The sequence below is a fragment of the Enhydra lutris genome, unplaced genomic scaffold, assembly GCF_002288905.1.
Source record: "Enhydra lutris kenyoni isolate GAN:26980312 unplaced genomic scaffold, ASM228890v2 scaffoldscaffold56, whole genome shotgun sequence".
NCBI lineage: Eukaryota > Metazoa > Chordata > Mammalia > Carnivora > Mustelidae > Enhydra > Enhydra lutris.
The window spans coordinates 10,585,816-10,600,331 of record NW_019154140.1 but is presented as its reverse complement, the minus strand read 5'-3'; the positions used below and the strand labels follow the sequence as shown (position 1 = coordinate 10,600,331).

At 54.2% G+C, this 14,516-nt stretch overlaps 1 protein-coding gene across 1 annotated transcript; it reads left to right on the top strand.

The window, feature by feature from the left end:
- Positions 1-2,708: 2,708 nt before the first annotated feature.
- On the top strand, positions 2,709-13,502 carry LOC111157820 (keratin 82). Its single transcript, XM_022519485.1, has 9 exons — positions 2,709-3,113; positions 4,796-5,004; positions 7,370-7,430; positions 8,096-8,191; positions 8,544-8,708; positions 10,617-10,742; positions 12,257-12,477; positions 12,728-12,759; positions 13,264-13,502. Exons 1-9 carry the CDS (start codon positions 2,709-2,711, stop codon positions 13,500-13,502), a joined length of 1,554 nt encoding a protein of 517 aa, XP_022375193.1.
- The last annotated feature ends 1,014 nt before the right edge of the window (positions 13,503-14,516 follow it).

Here is a 14,516-nt window from a genome sequence, read left to right as displayed (position 1 = left end):
CTAACCCGGGTGTGGGAAGGTAGCCGGGCAGCAGATGACCGGGAAAAGGAACCCAGTCAGCCTGTGTTAGAATGGCCCTGGGAGAATCCTCCCACAGAAGGATTCAGGAGACTTTCTCCTCGCTCCTTTCTCCTTGCTCTGTGGTAGCCATATCTCTTCTCTGGAAAGTTCTCTTTCCTTCTTACCTTGCTCTTTCTACCTCCCTCCTTGTTCTGCTCCTCCTCCGCAACCCTGTGTGTCTCCTCTCTTCATCCCTCCCCTCTGCTCCTTTATTACTCTCTTTTCTTCCCCTCCCACTCATCCATTTGGCAATATAACCCCTGTTCCCTCTCCCCTGACCTTTCTTTTTCCATCTCCCTGTCTGTGACATGTCTACGGTGTGGATTTGCCTGTGCCCCAGGCCTGGCTAGAACTGCACTCTCAAGGTAGTCCACCAAACCCTATGCCCACAGGGAAGGCCTAAGAGGGCAGACTCGGGAGAGAGACAGTCCTTCCTCTGACATCTTTGCTCGCTCTCAGAGGATGCTTGCTCGGCCCGTGAAGGAAGCAGAGGTAGAGGAGCGGTGGAAGAGGGGAGCTGCATAGGCCCAGAGATCTTTCTAAGACCTGCCTTCACAGAGTGGTTTCCCTACTTGAGGATCTGGGAGCTCTCAAAACACCCGCCATGCACTCAAGACCAAAATGAATTCCAAAGGCAAGCCGGGCCTGGCTGTCAGCTGTGGACATGAAGCCAGGAGAGATATGAAGCCAGAAAAAAAGTCACCCTGCTCTGATTATCTCAAACCTTCCCAAACTGCCTACTTCCCATGCCTGCCTAGTTCCTGAAACCGCTTCAATAAAGTATCACTGAGCTCTTTAGGTCTTGGTAGAGTCTGTGTCTTATCTCACATTCAGAGAGCAGCCTTGGAACCAGTGTTTTCTGGGAGTAGGTGCCTTCTGCCTTCAACAGATCCAGACAACAATCCCCTACTCTCCGATCCCCAGCTCTGGTCCCGGGCTCCCGGGGACCCAACATGTCACTGCACCACGCTCTGGCCTTGGAGTGGTGGGGGACTGCTCTCCGGTCTGGTTTCTTAGTGTCACTATCCACTCTCACACCATCTCCTGGGCCAACTTCTGTGACGCTTACCCCAGGGCAGAATGGGAATCCCCCTCTCCTGCCATCATGCAACAAGACCCACCCCACCTCACCTCTGCCTACCACCATTGCCCTTGGCCTTCTGCAACACCCCTGACCTCCCCAAACCTCAATTTCCCTCCCCAGCATTTTAGGACCCAAAGTCAAGACTAGGAAGAAGGGGACAGTGAAATAGCACAGTTAGACCAAAACTATAGAGCTCCAGGCTCCTAATCTTCAGGTGGAACGGAGAAGACATAATGCATATTGGCGGGAGACTCACAGTCTCAACCAGGCTTCTCTCCACCAGAGCGGCAGAGCATGGTGCTGACAGAAAGAATAGGACCGAACCCCAGTCTACCACGGATGCGCTGTGTGGTTCAGGTTATTTACTTAATCACTCTCATCTATAAAACAGAAACTACATCATGGTGCCGTCAGGCAATTAAATGAGAACGTGGGTGTAGAGCTTGAGGTGGTCCCAGCACTCAGTAAACGCCCAATAAATACTAATATTATTATTATTATTATTATTATTTTGGCTTAATTGTGACCTGGAAAAAAGCAGTATGGCAGGGAAAGACAGTCAGCGACAGCAGAGGTCTCATGGAGGGAACTGATGGAAAGGGAGAGGGAAGAGAATTAGGGGCGGAGGCACTTCAGGCATCTCCAAAGAGCTATGACCTGGGTGCTGGGGAGAAAGCTGGTGTCCCGCATCCATCTGAGCAATTCCTAAGGGCAACAACAGTCCCTGGAAATGTCCTCAGGTTAGAGCAGGCTCTGTCTACCTTGGGGAGGCTGGGGATTGGGTAGGGACAAAAGGCAAAAAGCTAGTGACAAAATAATGTCAACCTAATGGCTATCATCAGCGCATCTTTGGGGGGCCAAGGGGTCCTGGGGAGAACATCTCTTCCTCCCCCTCCTCTTGAGTCCTCTGCAGGCATTTTTGGGCTAAACGGGCCCCAGAGACAAGAGTCCGTGTCGGGAGCCCCAGAGGTACTGAGCCAGAGCCGGCTCCCACCTGGCCTGAGGAGGGGCAGGTCCCAACCTGCTTGTGGGGCCTCTCCCACCTCAAAATCCTCCCTCCCAGGGAGCTTCTAGAAACACCTAGGAGCCTACGGAGGGCCCTTGGATCTGGCACATCTTCAGAAAAGCAGCTTTGGGGGAAAAGAGCATCCCCAAGCATAATTAATTTGGCCTCTAGTCTTGGGCAACCAGGGTGTGTAACTCATGACTCTCTCCTCACCGCAAAATGGCATAAAGTCCTAAATCTCCCTTTCCTTGAGGCTGAGCCACCCAATATGCCAAACGTCTGTCTGGCTGGCCGCTTTCATTGCCCCCATAAACGAGGAAAGAGGACAGCAGCACTGCCCATTGGCTCCCACCCTTTGCTCTTTGCTACCCTAATTATCCACCTTGGTACTTAGCAGCTGCCAATAGACCAAGCTTATAAACCTGTTAATGGTGATTTGGGGTTTTACTCTGCCTGGCCCTCCATCCCCAACGAGATAAAAGGTGGAGAAGCTGGGCTGGCTTGATAACTCGGTCCTCCCGCTGTCCCCGTCAGCCGCCTCTCTGCGTCTCTCCCACCATGTCGTGTCGCTCCTTCCAGCTGGGCTCCCGATGCGGTGGTCGGAGCTTCAGCTCCTGCTCAGCTGTCCTCCCCCGGATGGTCACCCACTATGCCGTGAGCAAGGGGCCGTGCCGGTCCGGGGGTGGGGGGGCCCTCCGCGCCCTGGGCTGCCTGGGCTCCCGGAGCCTGTGCAACGTGGGCTTCGGGAGGCCCCGGGTGGCCTCCAGGTGTGGCCTGCCCGGCTTTGGGTACCGAGTGGGGGCCCCCTGTGGGTCCTCGCCCTGCATCGCCCCTGTCACCATCAATGAGAGCCTGCTGGTCCCGCTCGAGCTGGAGATCGACCCGGCTGTGCAAAGGGTGAAGAGGGATGAGAAGGAGCAAATTAAGTGCCTGAACAACCGCTTTGCATCCTTCATCAACAAGGTAACAGGGAGGAACCATGCTTGGGGCTGGGAGACACAGAGAGCACTTTGCATCAGGGCCAAGGAGAAGTTGGCAGCTGAGAGGCCGCGGTGGATGACGCCCCCAAATCGTAGAAAGCTGCTTAGATCCAGCTCAGTGCTAGACATTTCTTCCTGCTCATTCTTTTTTCACTCTCTTGTCATCTCCCTTTGAATATTAGCTGAGAAAATCACCAGGGCTGTGTGAGGTCAGACTCTAAAAGGAACTTCCAAAGCAATGATAGCTACTGAAAAGAAAAACCAATGAGGCAGAGGAGGCTTTGACAACAGAGTCGCCTTCTGAGGGCCTGAGCTGGGGTGAGAGCATTGGGCCTGGAGGCAGGGATGAGCACTGCAACCCCAGATTTGCCCCTGGAGGAGGCCTGGTGTAAGGAGAAGGTAGAGCAGTCAGCACAGGGAGCACACAGTCGCTGTCACCAAAACCCCAGCTCCGAAAGGCTACAGGGAAGGGTGGTGTGCAGCCTTCGAAAGGCCAGTTGGGAACCCAAGCAGCTGCCTTTGCATCTGTTTCCACACCCCAGGGAGGCTCTTGGGATCAGGGGCTGAGCCAGTGTTTTTGCTGACCCCTGGCTATAGGGCAAAGAATCCAGAGTCAGAAGTCAGGAGGCCTGGGCCCTGGTGTTGGCTCCAGTCCTGGCTGCTCCCCTGAGGTCCTGTGCAAACGTCTCACTTCTCAGCCTCGGGGCTTTTGCTACCTGGTGGGGAAGGGGGCTTTGGTGGTGGGGAGTCAAAAGAAGTAAGATACGTAAAAGGGCTCCAAAAAGAAACTCATTTCAGTAAATGGGAACTGTTCCACTTACAGTTTTATTTTTAAAGCTCGTTAAGTTCTGGGCTCTGACTTTCCACAACATCACACCACCTTCGTGAGGCTGGGAGCCTCTTGGTTATGCGGCCGTTGCCCGGAAATAGGGCAACGTTTCTCCCTCTGCAGATTTCTTTCAAGGATGGGATGCTGGTTTCCTCTGCCGATGGCTAAGAGGGGTGGCCGTGATCAGCTCACTGAGCTTCTCCTCTTCTCGGTTCCTAAGTCACCAAAACGGAAAAGCCAGCCGGGAGCTCTCCATGTTCCCATGATGGGGATGTTTTTTGGACACAGCCTCGCAGGGTGCATCAGAGTCAGGGGAGAGAGCTTAGAGTCTCAGGACCACGCTTTTGATCTGACCTCCCCTGAATGCCCCCAGGCTGGGACCAGAGAAAACCTGAACTCCCAGGCATCACGTCACCCACTTGCATTAATATGAAGAATCCTGAAGAGCTTCCCATGCACAATACAAACCTTAGGAAGCCGAGAGGCTTGAAGGGACAGGATGTGTTGGCCGAGGTTGCAAGGCTCGTGGGAGGCCGACAGGCAGGGCTGGGAGGGGGACCTGTCCCAGACCTCTCGGGACACTACTCCTCCCATGACAACGTGCGACCCCTATGGGAGTAAGTGGGGGTCTTATAAAAGCTCCCCCAGGCAGGGGATTCATGGAGACAAATCCTCCCAGGCCAGTCTACGCAGGGAGACTTACCTGAAAACTTTAGCACATTGACAGCAATGTGTTGGGATTAAGAGCACACGCTGATTCCATTGGCCACCCAGCCCATCACCTGTTATGGTCCCTGGGCTCCCTGCTCTCGGTGACTCCCTGATCTGGATGGCAGGTGCGGTTCCTGGAGCAGAAGAACAAGCTGCTGGAGACCAAGTGGAACTTCATGCAGCAGCAAAGGTGCTGTCAGAGCAACATCGAGCCCATCTTCCAGGCCTACATCTCTGCCCTTCGGCGGCAGCTGGACTGCGTGGCAGGGGACCGGGCCAGGCTGGAGTCCGAGCTCTGCAGCCTCCAGGACGTGCTGGAAAGCTACAAGAAAAAGTGAGTGTGGCCTACTTTCAGCCCACCAGGGAGCCTGGAGCAAGCTCCATCAACAACCTGGGCCTCAGTTTCCCCATCTCTACAGTGGGAGGCCTCCAGCTTCGTCGATCAGGTAGCAGCAACAGTGTGGTGGGGTAACACAAGAGAGCAGCTAGGACACTGCCCGTTGGGCACACGCCAGAAGCTCTGAAATCGTGTATTGATCTTCACCTCCCTTCCTGCCGCCCTCCCTCAATAAGGCCCTGTCCATGTCCCTGCAATACTAGCTCTTTCTCCTGCCATTCCCCGCCCTCCAGGGCTCTGCTTGGCCACCTGGTCTGCTGTAGCTTCTAGCAATCCCCGTTCAGATCCGGAACCATATCTTATTCCCCAAACAGGAGTCCAAACCTTCTTCCCTCCGTGCTTTTCCTCCCACTGTCCCTTCCTCCTGATACACCCCTCTTGGCACCTCCTGGGACTGCATCCAAGCTAACCTGGCCCGCGCTTTTCTCTCACTCCCCGATGCTCAGATCCCGGACCTCAACCTCAGAGTCCACAGCTGGAAGCCATCCCCCTCCCCACGAGCAGGGCTCTACGTCCCCAGCGCTTGTGGTTAAGGTCAGGTAGCCTGCTAGACTTGCCCTCTCCAAGGGAAGCTCCCAGTCTGCCTCCCAGGAGAAGGGAGCCAAAACAGATGTTAACTAGGAGCTTGCTGGCTACTAGGTCTAGCGCCTATAAGAAGCTTGAGGCCAGGATACATTGCCTCACAGGTCCTAGGTGGGTGTCTCTGGTCCAGGGCCCCATGGGAGCACATGTTGGTGGGTGAGGGTTGAGAGAGACACATTTCCACTGACAAGCAGCAGTACAAGTAGGCTCAGAGCCACAGTCCCTAAGGGATGTGCATCAGTGGAATAGAGCCACATGGTGGTCACTCATGCTGCAGGGGTCAGTCCTATGCCTTCCTGATACCAGACACTGTGCCAAGCTGGCTCCCGCCCTCCTAATGCCCCAGTCCTGCACAGACCTCCACGCACACCAGCCAACAGCTACGATGGGGTACGGGGCAGAAGCAGAAAGGAATGCCAGGACAGTGAGGGCACAGACAGGGCCCAGGAAGGCTTCCTGGAGGAGGTGTCATTTTGCTCAGGGCCATGATGAAGTTTCATTCTAGTTGGGCCTTACAAAAGGGGAGTCTAGAGTAGATTCCAGGGAAAGGGAAGGGGTGGGAGCAGGGGACAGGAAGGGCCAGAGTATGCCAAGTCAGAGAGGACCACTCCAGCAGACCACAACAGGTGAGATGTAGTGAGCCTAGCCCTCTCGACCAGAACAGTGCCTTTCTTGGTGGGTAACATACAAGGTGGGCAGGACACATGGTTTGCAGCTCATGATGAGGACTTTGGATTGGGCAAGTGGGGGTAGAAGGATGAGACTAAATGCTGTTTTGATAGTAGCAGCCGATACTTATGAAGCCTCTGCTCCATGCCAGAGGCCCAGTGCTTGGCGGACGCTACCTGTGGCATGTGTTAGCTCACTGCAGCTACATGAGGCTGGACCAGTGTCATTCTCATTCTGTACACAATGAAGCTGAGACACAGAAAAGTCCCCCACCCCGGACCCTTCCCCAAAGTCCCAAGACTAGCACCTGCCCGAGCTGGGATTCCCGCCCAGGCAGAAGTCTCCAGCTCCCAGGGCCCATGCTGAGGCCGAGGTCTGCTGGAATAAGGAAGGATGGGCGTCAGGAAGCGCAGAGAGGCTATTAATGGATCAATAGCACTCATCAGACTGAGTCATCCCCGCCAGACTGGACCCCCTGGCCCTGATTCCATTGCCCAGAGGGACAGGGAGTGGGCGGGGAGCTCCTTCGAAGCCTGGAGGTGGCCAGGCTGTCTCTACAGCTCTGGTGAAGTGGGTAATTGCTACCTCGGCAAATAGAGGCCAGGCTTGGACCTCTCCTGGCGGGGAGGGCAAGGGGCAGGCTGAGGTTCCAGTGTTTGCAGCCAAAACTGAGAACAACTCAGAGAAGGCAGCCAACTCTTTACCACCTTCCCAGAGGAAGCAACTGCATGACGTGGGCTTCCTTAGCAGCAACAAGGAAAGGAGGTGGCCTGGAGAAGGACTTCCCAGAAGATGATAATCACAGGAATGGGCTACCTGGGGTGGGGAGGGAGGTCAACACGTACAGTGGCTAATGAGAGGCTAGGATGACAATCGTTTGTCCTGAGTGGTCAGAGGAGCTACAGGTGTCTGATGATGATGAGGACTGGGCCTGGCGACTCCTTAGGGCATTAAGTTACTGAGAGGCAGGTTTGCTCCCCAGTCTCCCTCCCTTGGGCCACTTCTGAACCCCCAGGCCAGACTAAAATATTTCTTCCTGCCCATCCACTAGGTATGAAGAGGAGCTCTCCCTTCGGCCCTGTGCTGAGAATGAGTTTGTTGCCTTGAAGAAGGTGAGGGAGGGCACAGGGAGAGAGAAGGCCCCCCGAGTTGGCCCAGGTGGCCTCACCACACTCAGACACTGACCAGGTCCAAATGTGTCTGCAGCCCACCCACCCCCGACAGGGCCTCTCGGATCCCAGGGCCAACCTCACCGACCCTGGGAAAGAGGAAAGCCAACCTTCCCCCACTTCTTGCAGAAGGGCAGTGATTGACCTGGCCTCCACCTCCCAACGCATGTGGGCCTGACCTGGTTAGGGTTGTGTCTACACCTGCCCGAGAAGTTGGAGGTAGAGCTAATGCCAAACTGAAGACCAAACAAAAACTCTGACTCTGACACAAAAGAGGAAAACAAGAGCGATGGTTTCTCAGATAAACACCAAGGTATTCTATGGCCTGTGCACCACACAGCGGGCTCTGAGAACCTGCACTCAAGGATCCTTCAAAACCTACTCCAACAGATCCTTCCCCATCAGGGTGCCAGGCCCAGGCATGTGGTCCTGGGGTTGGGGCCCCTCCCCTCCATCCTTGGCTTTGTCACCTTTTCACCTCCACATGCGCCTACACCTAGGTCCCTCAGCTGCCACCAGCTTGCCTGGGAGGGGACCCAATGAGAGGAGAGGGTGGCCTCACCTGTTCCCTGGGCCCCAGATTATGGTTGTCCCTGCTCTGGCCGCAGGATGTGGACACAGCCTTCCTGATGAAGGCTGACCTGGAGACCAACGTGGAGGCTCTGGTCCAGGAGATCGACTTCCTGAAAGGCCTGTATGAGGAGGTACCTACAGCCCCACTGCCCACAGATGCTCGGTCAGGGGCCAGTTCCATGGGCACGATGGAGCGGGAGGGCTTCCACTGGCGGGTATGGTCCAGGGCAAGCTGACTCAAAAGTGAGCATGGGAAGAAATTCTCAGGCAGTGAGACTCCCAGAAGTCAGAGGGCCCAGACGTTGGCTCTTGAGTCTGTGCAACTAGTGGGGGGATGAAGAACAGGTTGGTGATGGAAGACTCAGGACAGCTATGCAAACTCCTATGCAAATCTGCTATGGGAAAGTCAGAGCTGTTTCCGTCCTCCACTCCTCCACTTTGGTCCTCAAAATGCTCACGCATTCCCACGTGCCCCCCACCCAGGAGATCTGCCTGCTCCAGTCTCAGATCTCTGAGACCTCCGTCATTGTGAAGATGGACAACAGCCGGGAGCTGGATGTGGATGGCATCATTGCTGAGATCAAGGCCCAGTATGACGACATTGCCAGCCGCAGCAAAGCTGAAGCCGAGGCCTGGTACCAGAGCCGGGTGAGGACCTGGGCAGGGCCTGGCTGGGACCCCAGACCCGCCTCCCCTAGGGACTGAGTGAGATGATAACAAGGGCTGTGTCACACCACAATCACAGGGAACCCTGTAAACCCTGAGGTCCTGTTGTTTCTGCCAGGTCCCTGCAGAGCATGTGGGAGGGGACCCCACGGACAGCCCAAGCCTGTCATCAGGGTGCTGGGGCTTCCCACCTTTACCCACGCACAGACACTGGAAGTATTCCTTTAGGCTTCGCTCGAGAAGCACTAATTGCCAATGACTGCAAAGAGGGCCCTGGGCTTCAAGGCGTGAAGGAGGCTAATGGTGCAGTGGGCACTAATGGCAGGGCAGGAGCGGTCATTAAGGCGGCCCCAGACTTAGGCAATTAGGGGCTTGCTGGGACAGAGATGGATACCCCCAAGGGCAATTTGATTTTGCAAATATTATCATCTCTGTCTCACCGGTCCTGTCTGTGAAAGGCACCATGCATTCATTCACTCAGTCATTTATTCATCCAACGACTGTTTATTGAGCATCCATCACACTCCAAACACTGTTCTAGTTGCTGGATTCCAGCAGGAGACAGAATAGACAGCAAACCCCGCCTTCCAGTCACTTTCATTCTAGAGGCAGGGTGGGGGAGGGGCGGACGATACACAAGGTATTGAATCAGTAATCTTGGGGTACGCTAGATGGTGATGTGTGCTTTGAATAAAATCGATCAGCATGAAGTGCAGGGAGTGTTGTGGGAATGAGATTTTGAATAGGGTCGCCAGGGAAGGACGATCTTATTGAAATGTGTGGCACCGTGAGGGTACTAAGAGTCACACCATCCCTGTCCTCAAAGAGGTTACAGAAACAGACTGCCCACAGATGATACGGGGGTTCTATGTTCCCATCAGGGACACAGGCTTCTTCTCGCTTTCTGTTCTGCTATCCTTAAAATTGCAGTAATCCTCACGGTTGCCTCATGGCCCAATAAGGCTGCCTTATCACTGATCTCACATGTTCATTCCAAGCAGGAAGAACACAGGGCAAAAGAAACATGCCAACTGGGTCATCCCCCACTTTAAACAGCTTTCCTGGAGTGTTACCCATAGATCTCATTAATGAAAAGTCCAATAAATATTCTCTTATCTGGGCTCACTGCCACCCCAAATAAAAGCAGAGTTCTGTTGGAAGACGAGGAGAGTGTGTATTGCTAAGGCAACTGCAGGCTTTGTCACAACAGCCAAACAACAAAAGAGCCAAAGAGAATGATTTTCTTATCACTTGTTTTGCCTTCTCTATGTGGAAAATCTAAAGTTAGCTACTTGTTTTAATCTATAGATGTAAATTAATAAAACGTTATTCAGAAATTGAATTTGGAGCTGCAAAGGTAGCAAAGTTTTTTTTAAAAATGTTAAGTCAAAGTAGGAAGCAGCATTGCATATTGTTTTCTATTGTTTTGAAGGAGAATGTACGAAGGTACTCACCCTAGTGAGGTAGACATGGTCTGTCCTTACTCCCAGATCTGTCCGGCATCCCAGACTGAGCACAGAAACCCCTTCTAAGATCTGGAGGGAACTCCAAAGGGGAAGGAGCCCTCCAGAGACCCTGGGGCTCTGGGCTTGGGAGAAAAAGATGAGCCACAGAACAGCTAAACAGAGAAAAGGAGAGCTTAGAGGAGCATTTAATAAGCCTGAAGTTTTAGGGTTGGGGAAGGAAATAAGAAGCAGCCCAGAAAAAGACCCCAAAATTGACAAGAAATGGAAAGGGGATGGAGAGTAGAACAAGCATAAGAACCCAGAGAGCCCTGAGCTAGGAAACCATTGGAGGAGAGACCCTGGACGGTGAGAACAGGGGTGGCGAGGCACCGTGGTGCAGGTGCCTGAACCCAGGGCTCTGACCTCCCTGTCCCGGTCCTGGCAGTATGAGGAGCTGCGGCTGACAGCTGGGAACCACTGTGACAACCTCCGCAACCGCAAGAACGAGATCCTGGAAATGAACAAGCTGATTCAGCGGCTTCAGCAAGAAATTGAGAACGTGAAAGCCCAGGTGAGACGAGAAAGCCATGGTCCTGAGGCCCCATCACAGGCTCCTCAACAACTGGTCCTGGGGGTGGGTCCATTCTCCCTGGGAGCACTTGGAAGTGGGAATGAACTTGTGCCCCTTGCTTACGAGGGAACAAACCCTTTCTAAAAACGCTGACCAACAGCGGGAGCAACCTAAGGAAACAGCAAGGTCCCGACAGACACTAGGTCACCTTTGGTCATAGATGAAATAGCAAGGGTACCCCCCTCAATGGGGGCACAGAAACGATGGTTGACATGGTTGACATGGTTCCTTTGGACCCAAAGACTCCAGTCCTGTGATCCTGAAATTCCAGACGACTCCCAGGAGTCCATAAATGCAGACCCACTCTGTTCTCCCAGGCTGATGAAGACCAGCCAGACGCTTCCAATCTATGAGCCCCCAAAGAAATCGCTCAAACCTCCTTGAGCTGTTATAGACAGAAGTTGGTCCGACATCTCAGGAAGAAACAGATGTCACAACCCTGGGCTGAAAGGTTCAGCAGCTTTGAATCTGGCATGGTCCCATGACTGTGAAGGAAATCTCCCTCCTCCTATGTGTTCCCATGAGTGTCACCTTCCTCCCACACTCACAAAGCTGCCCACCCAGGCAATTATACCACCCCAGCTGGTGTCCTACGGTTCAGCTCAACTCAGACACTATCTACCTGGAGAGAGGGTCAGATCCCACTGAGTAAGGGTCCCACCTCACTGCCCCTACTTCACATGCCGACCGCAAGTCCAGGTTGTGACCCCTCAGCTATACATCGGAGGTTCCCGTGATCCCCTCTTCAGGTACGATTAATTCACTAGAATGGCTCACGGAACTCAGGAAACAGCTTACTTACTGTTTAGCAGTTTGTTATAAAAGGCAATGATAAAGAACACAGATGAACACCAAGTTGGAAGAGATGCACAGGGCAGGGTAGGCAGGAAGATCATGGAGCTTCTATGCCACGCTCTGGGCATGTGAGCGTCCCACCACCTCTGCGTGCTCACCAACCTGAAAGCTGTGCAAACCCCAGACTTTGGGATTTTATAGAGACCTCCTCTCCTGGGCATGATCAATGATTAAGTCCATTTCCAGCCCCTCCCCTCTCTCCGGGAATAGGGGGTGGGGCTGAAAACCCCAAGCTTCTAGTCATGACTTGGTCCTTCTGGCGAGCAGCCCTCATCCAGAAGCCATTGGAGACTCAGCCAGAGTCACCTCATTAGAACAAAAGACACTGCTACCATCCAGGAGTCCCAAGGGATCAGAGAACTCTGTGTCAGAACCCAGGGTCAAAGACCAAATATGAAATCAAAGGATGCTCCTAATGCTCTTTATTTATCACTTGTGAAATTACAAGGATTTGGGAGTTCTGTGCCAGGAACTGGGGGCAGAGATCCATATATGTATTTTTTATCATCTCACAATGACCATGTTCTCCCTGCTCTTCTGAGAGTCAGCCTGGCGCTCCTGGGGACTCCAGTAACGCCTTGCTGTGCCCTCTCCCGCAGCGTTGCAAGCTGGAGGCTGCGGTGACCCAGGCGGAGCAGCAGGGTGAGGCGGCCCTCAGTGACGCCAAGTGCAAACTGGTAGGGCTGGAGGAGGCCCTGCAGAAGGCCAAGCAGGACATGGCCTGCCTGCTCAAGGAGTACCAGGAGGTGATGAACTCCAAGCTGGGCCTGGACATCGAGATCGCCACCTACAGGCGGCTGCTGGAGGGCGAGGAACACAGGTGGGTCAGGGCCATCCATGCTCCAAGGGTAAGTTCACCTGCCTCTGGTGGCCTCTGGTCACTGCTGAGGCTGCACTGCGACGGCCCATCCCACAGTCAAGGAAAGTCCCAAAGAGCCAAGAATCCTCAGGCCCTCCTCCTGAACACAGCGGTGGGGGCAGCGGCCTGGGCAGGAGGAGGGGTGCCCCGTGTTTATCGGGCTTGTTCTCTCTGATGCAGTTACCCTGTGTCTTCTTTCCTCTTCCTCCAGGTTGTGCGAAGGCATCGGGCCCGTGAATATCTGTGAGTAGTTGTGTACTCCCCTGGGGCTCTGGGGTCGTGGGGGCTGATCCACCCGACAAGGACAAGACCACAGCACCCTGGCCCAGACTTCCGCATGTTTCCCCCACCCCAAGAAGGAGCTTTGTCTGCCAGGAGCTCCCAGTCAGATGGAGGGGAAGTCAGAATTATGTGAGGAGCAGAGAAGCAACAGGGCCTCAGGGCTGTGGGGCCCCGGAAGCTGCGGGGAACTCTCATGACAAGAGACTGCCTTTCTGGAGAAAGCAGTTTCAAAGCAGATTCAGACAAGTAGAAACTGAGGGCATGAAGCAGAAACCAAGGCTGTGGGGAAAGAGGAGAGCTTCTAAGCACTTTTTGTGGCTAGTGTGGGAAGCGGGTGGCTGGAATGGGGGTATGCTTGTCAGTGAGCGGCAGCAGGTGGGGACACGGTCTGGCTGAGAGGTTTGAGGGCCATGCCCTTCTAGCCACACAGTAAGGGACCCTGAGCCTCACTCCCTGTTTCCACAGCCGTGAGCAGCTCCAAAGGCGCGGTCCTCTACGAGCCCTGTGTGGTCAGCACCCCCGTGCTGAGGACCGAGTACTGCCCGGGGGGCACCAGTGTCCTCAAGACCAACGGGGCCTGCAGCGTCGTGGGCACTGGTGAGGTCTATGTCCCCTGCGAGCCCCAGGGGCTGCTGAGCTGTGTGAGCACGCGGAGTTCCTGCATGAAGCTAGGGGCCGGGAGCAGCTCCTCCCACAAGTATTAGCACAGTCCGGTCCCCGAGGCGGGAAGCCCAGGGACAGGGTGCCAGCACCCCTCCACCCCCAGCCTAGATGTTGTCCCCCGACCAGGGCTGAAGACAAGGATATTCCCAAACCCCACTTTCCTGTATTGACCAAAGCTTTCCCTCAGGTTTTTTGCTGAGAGGCACCCCTCAGGCCTCTCCATGGGTCACCTTTCACTTAGCCATGTGCGGACCCCAAGCTAGGCCCTCGGTGGGGAACACATCAAAGTTCCGCTCTGTGGATTATCCCCTGAAAGTTTTCCCACAAAGCCAGGATCCCACTCCTAACCCCTGAAGTTCCCCACCTCCCTTACGTCTGGCTCTCAAAGCACCTAAGAAAAATGAACTTCTTTTAACATCTGGCTAACACATGCACTATTGCAATGATCAAAAAGAGGTACTCCAAAAATACTATTCTGATTTCCAAAGCCAAGGGCCAGCATTTCAGAATCACTTGAGATCTGTTAAAGGTCCTCTTGATTGGCACGCAGAATCCAGAGGTGGTCTTTGGGAAGTAATTCACCAACTCAAGTGCTGAGCTCACACTATGAAAATACATCTTTTTTCCTGAGCCCCATTGACGGGGAAACACCAAAACAAAGGCAAAGGGACTTGGAATACTTCCTGGATGGAGAGACAATCACAAGCTGATATCATCTGCTCAATGGAACCAAGCTCCTCCCCCACCCTCTGTACATAGCCCTCCCCACCCCCTCCTCGCTCTGGTCCTGCTCCCCCTCCTTTTAGGTCCTCTTGCTTTGGATCTGATGTGAACATGTTTTCCCAGCTACAGTGATGTGGGGCTACCTCCAAACTGGGAGGCTTTGGCTCAGGGGTTGCAGGGAAGGATGTGTGGTGCTGACCCAATCTCCCCAGAGGCTCCTCATGCAACCTCCTGCAGAAACCCCCCACCCCACCCAGGGAGCCACCATCTCTGCCATAAGCCTCTGGTCTTGTCTGTTCCCAATAAACTGACCGTTCACGCGCTGCAGGAGT

Coding starts and splice junctions, on each gene's coding strand:
- LOC111157820 (XM_022519485.1), top strand. CDS start 2,709: ATGTCGTGTCGCTCCTTCCAGCTGGGCTCCCGATGCGGTGGTCGGAGC. Junction 8,192..8,543: donor TGAAAGGCCTGTATGAGGAG/GTACCTACAGCC, acceptor CCCCCCACCCAG/GAGATCTGCCTGCTCCAGTC. Junction 12,760..13,263: donor CATCGGGCCCGTGAATATCT/GTGAGTAGTTGT, acceptor CTGTTTCCACAG/CCGTGAGCAGCTCCAAAGGC.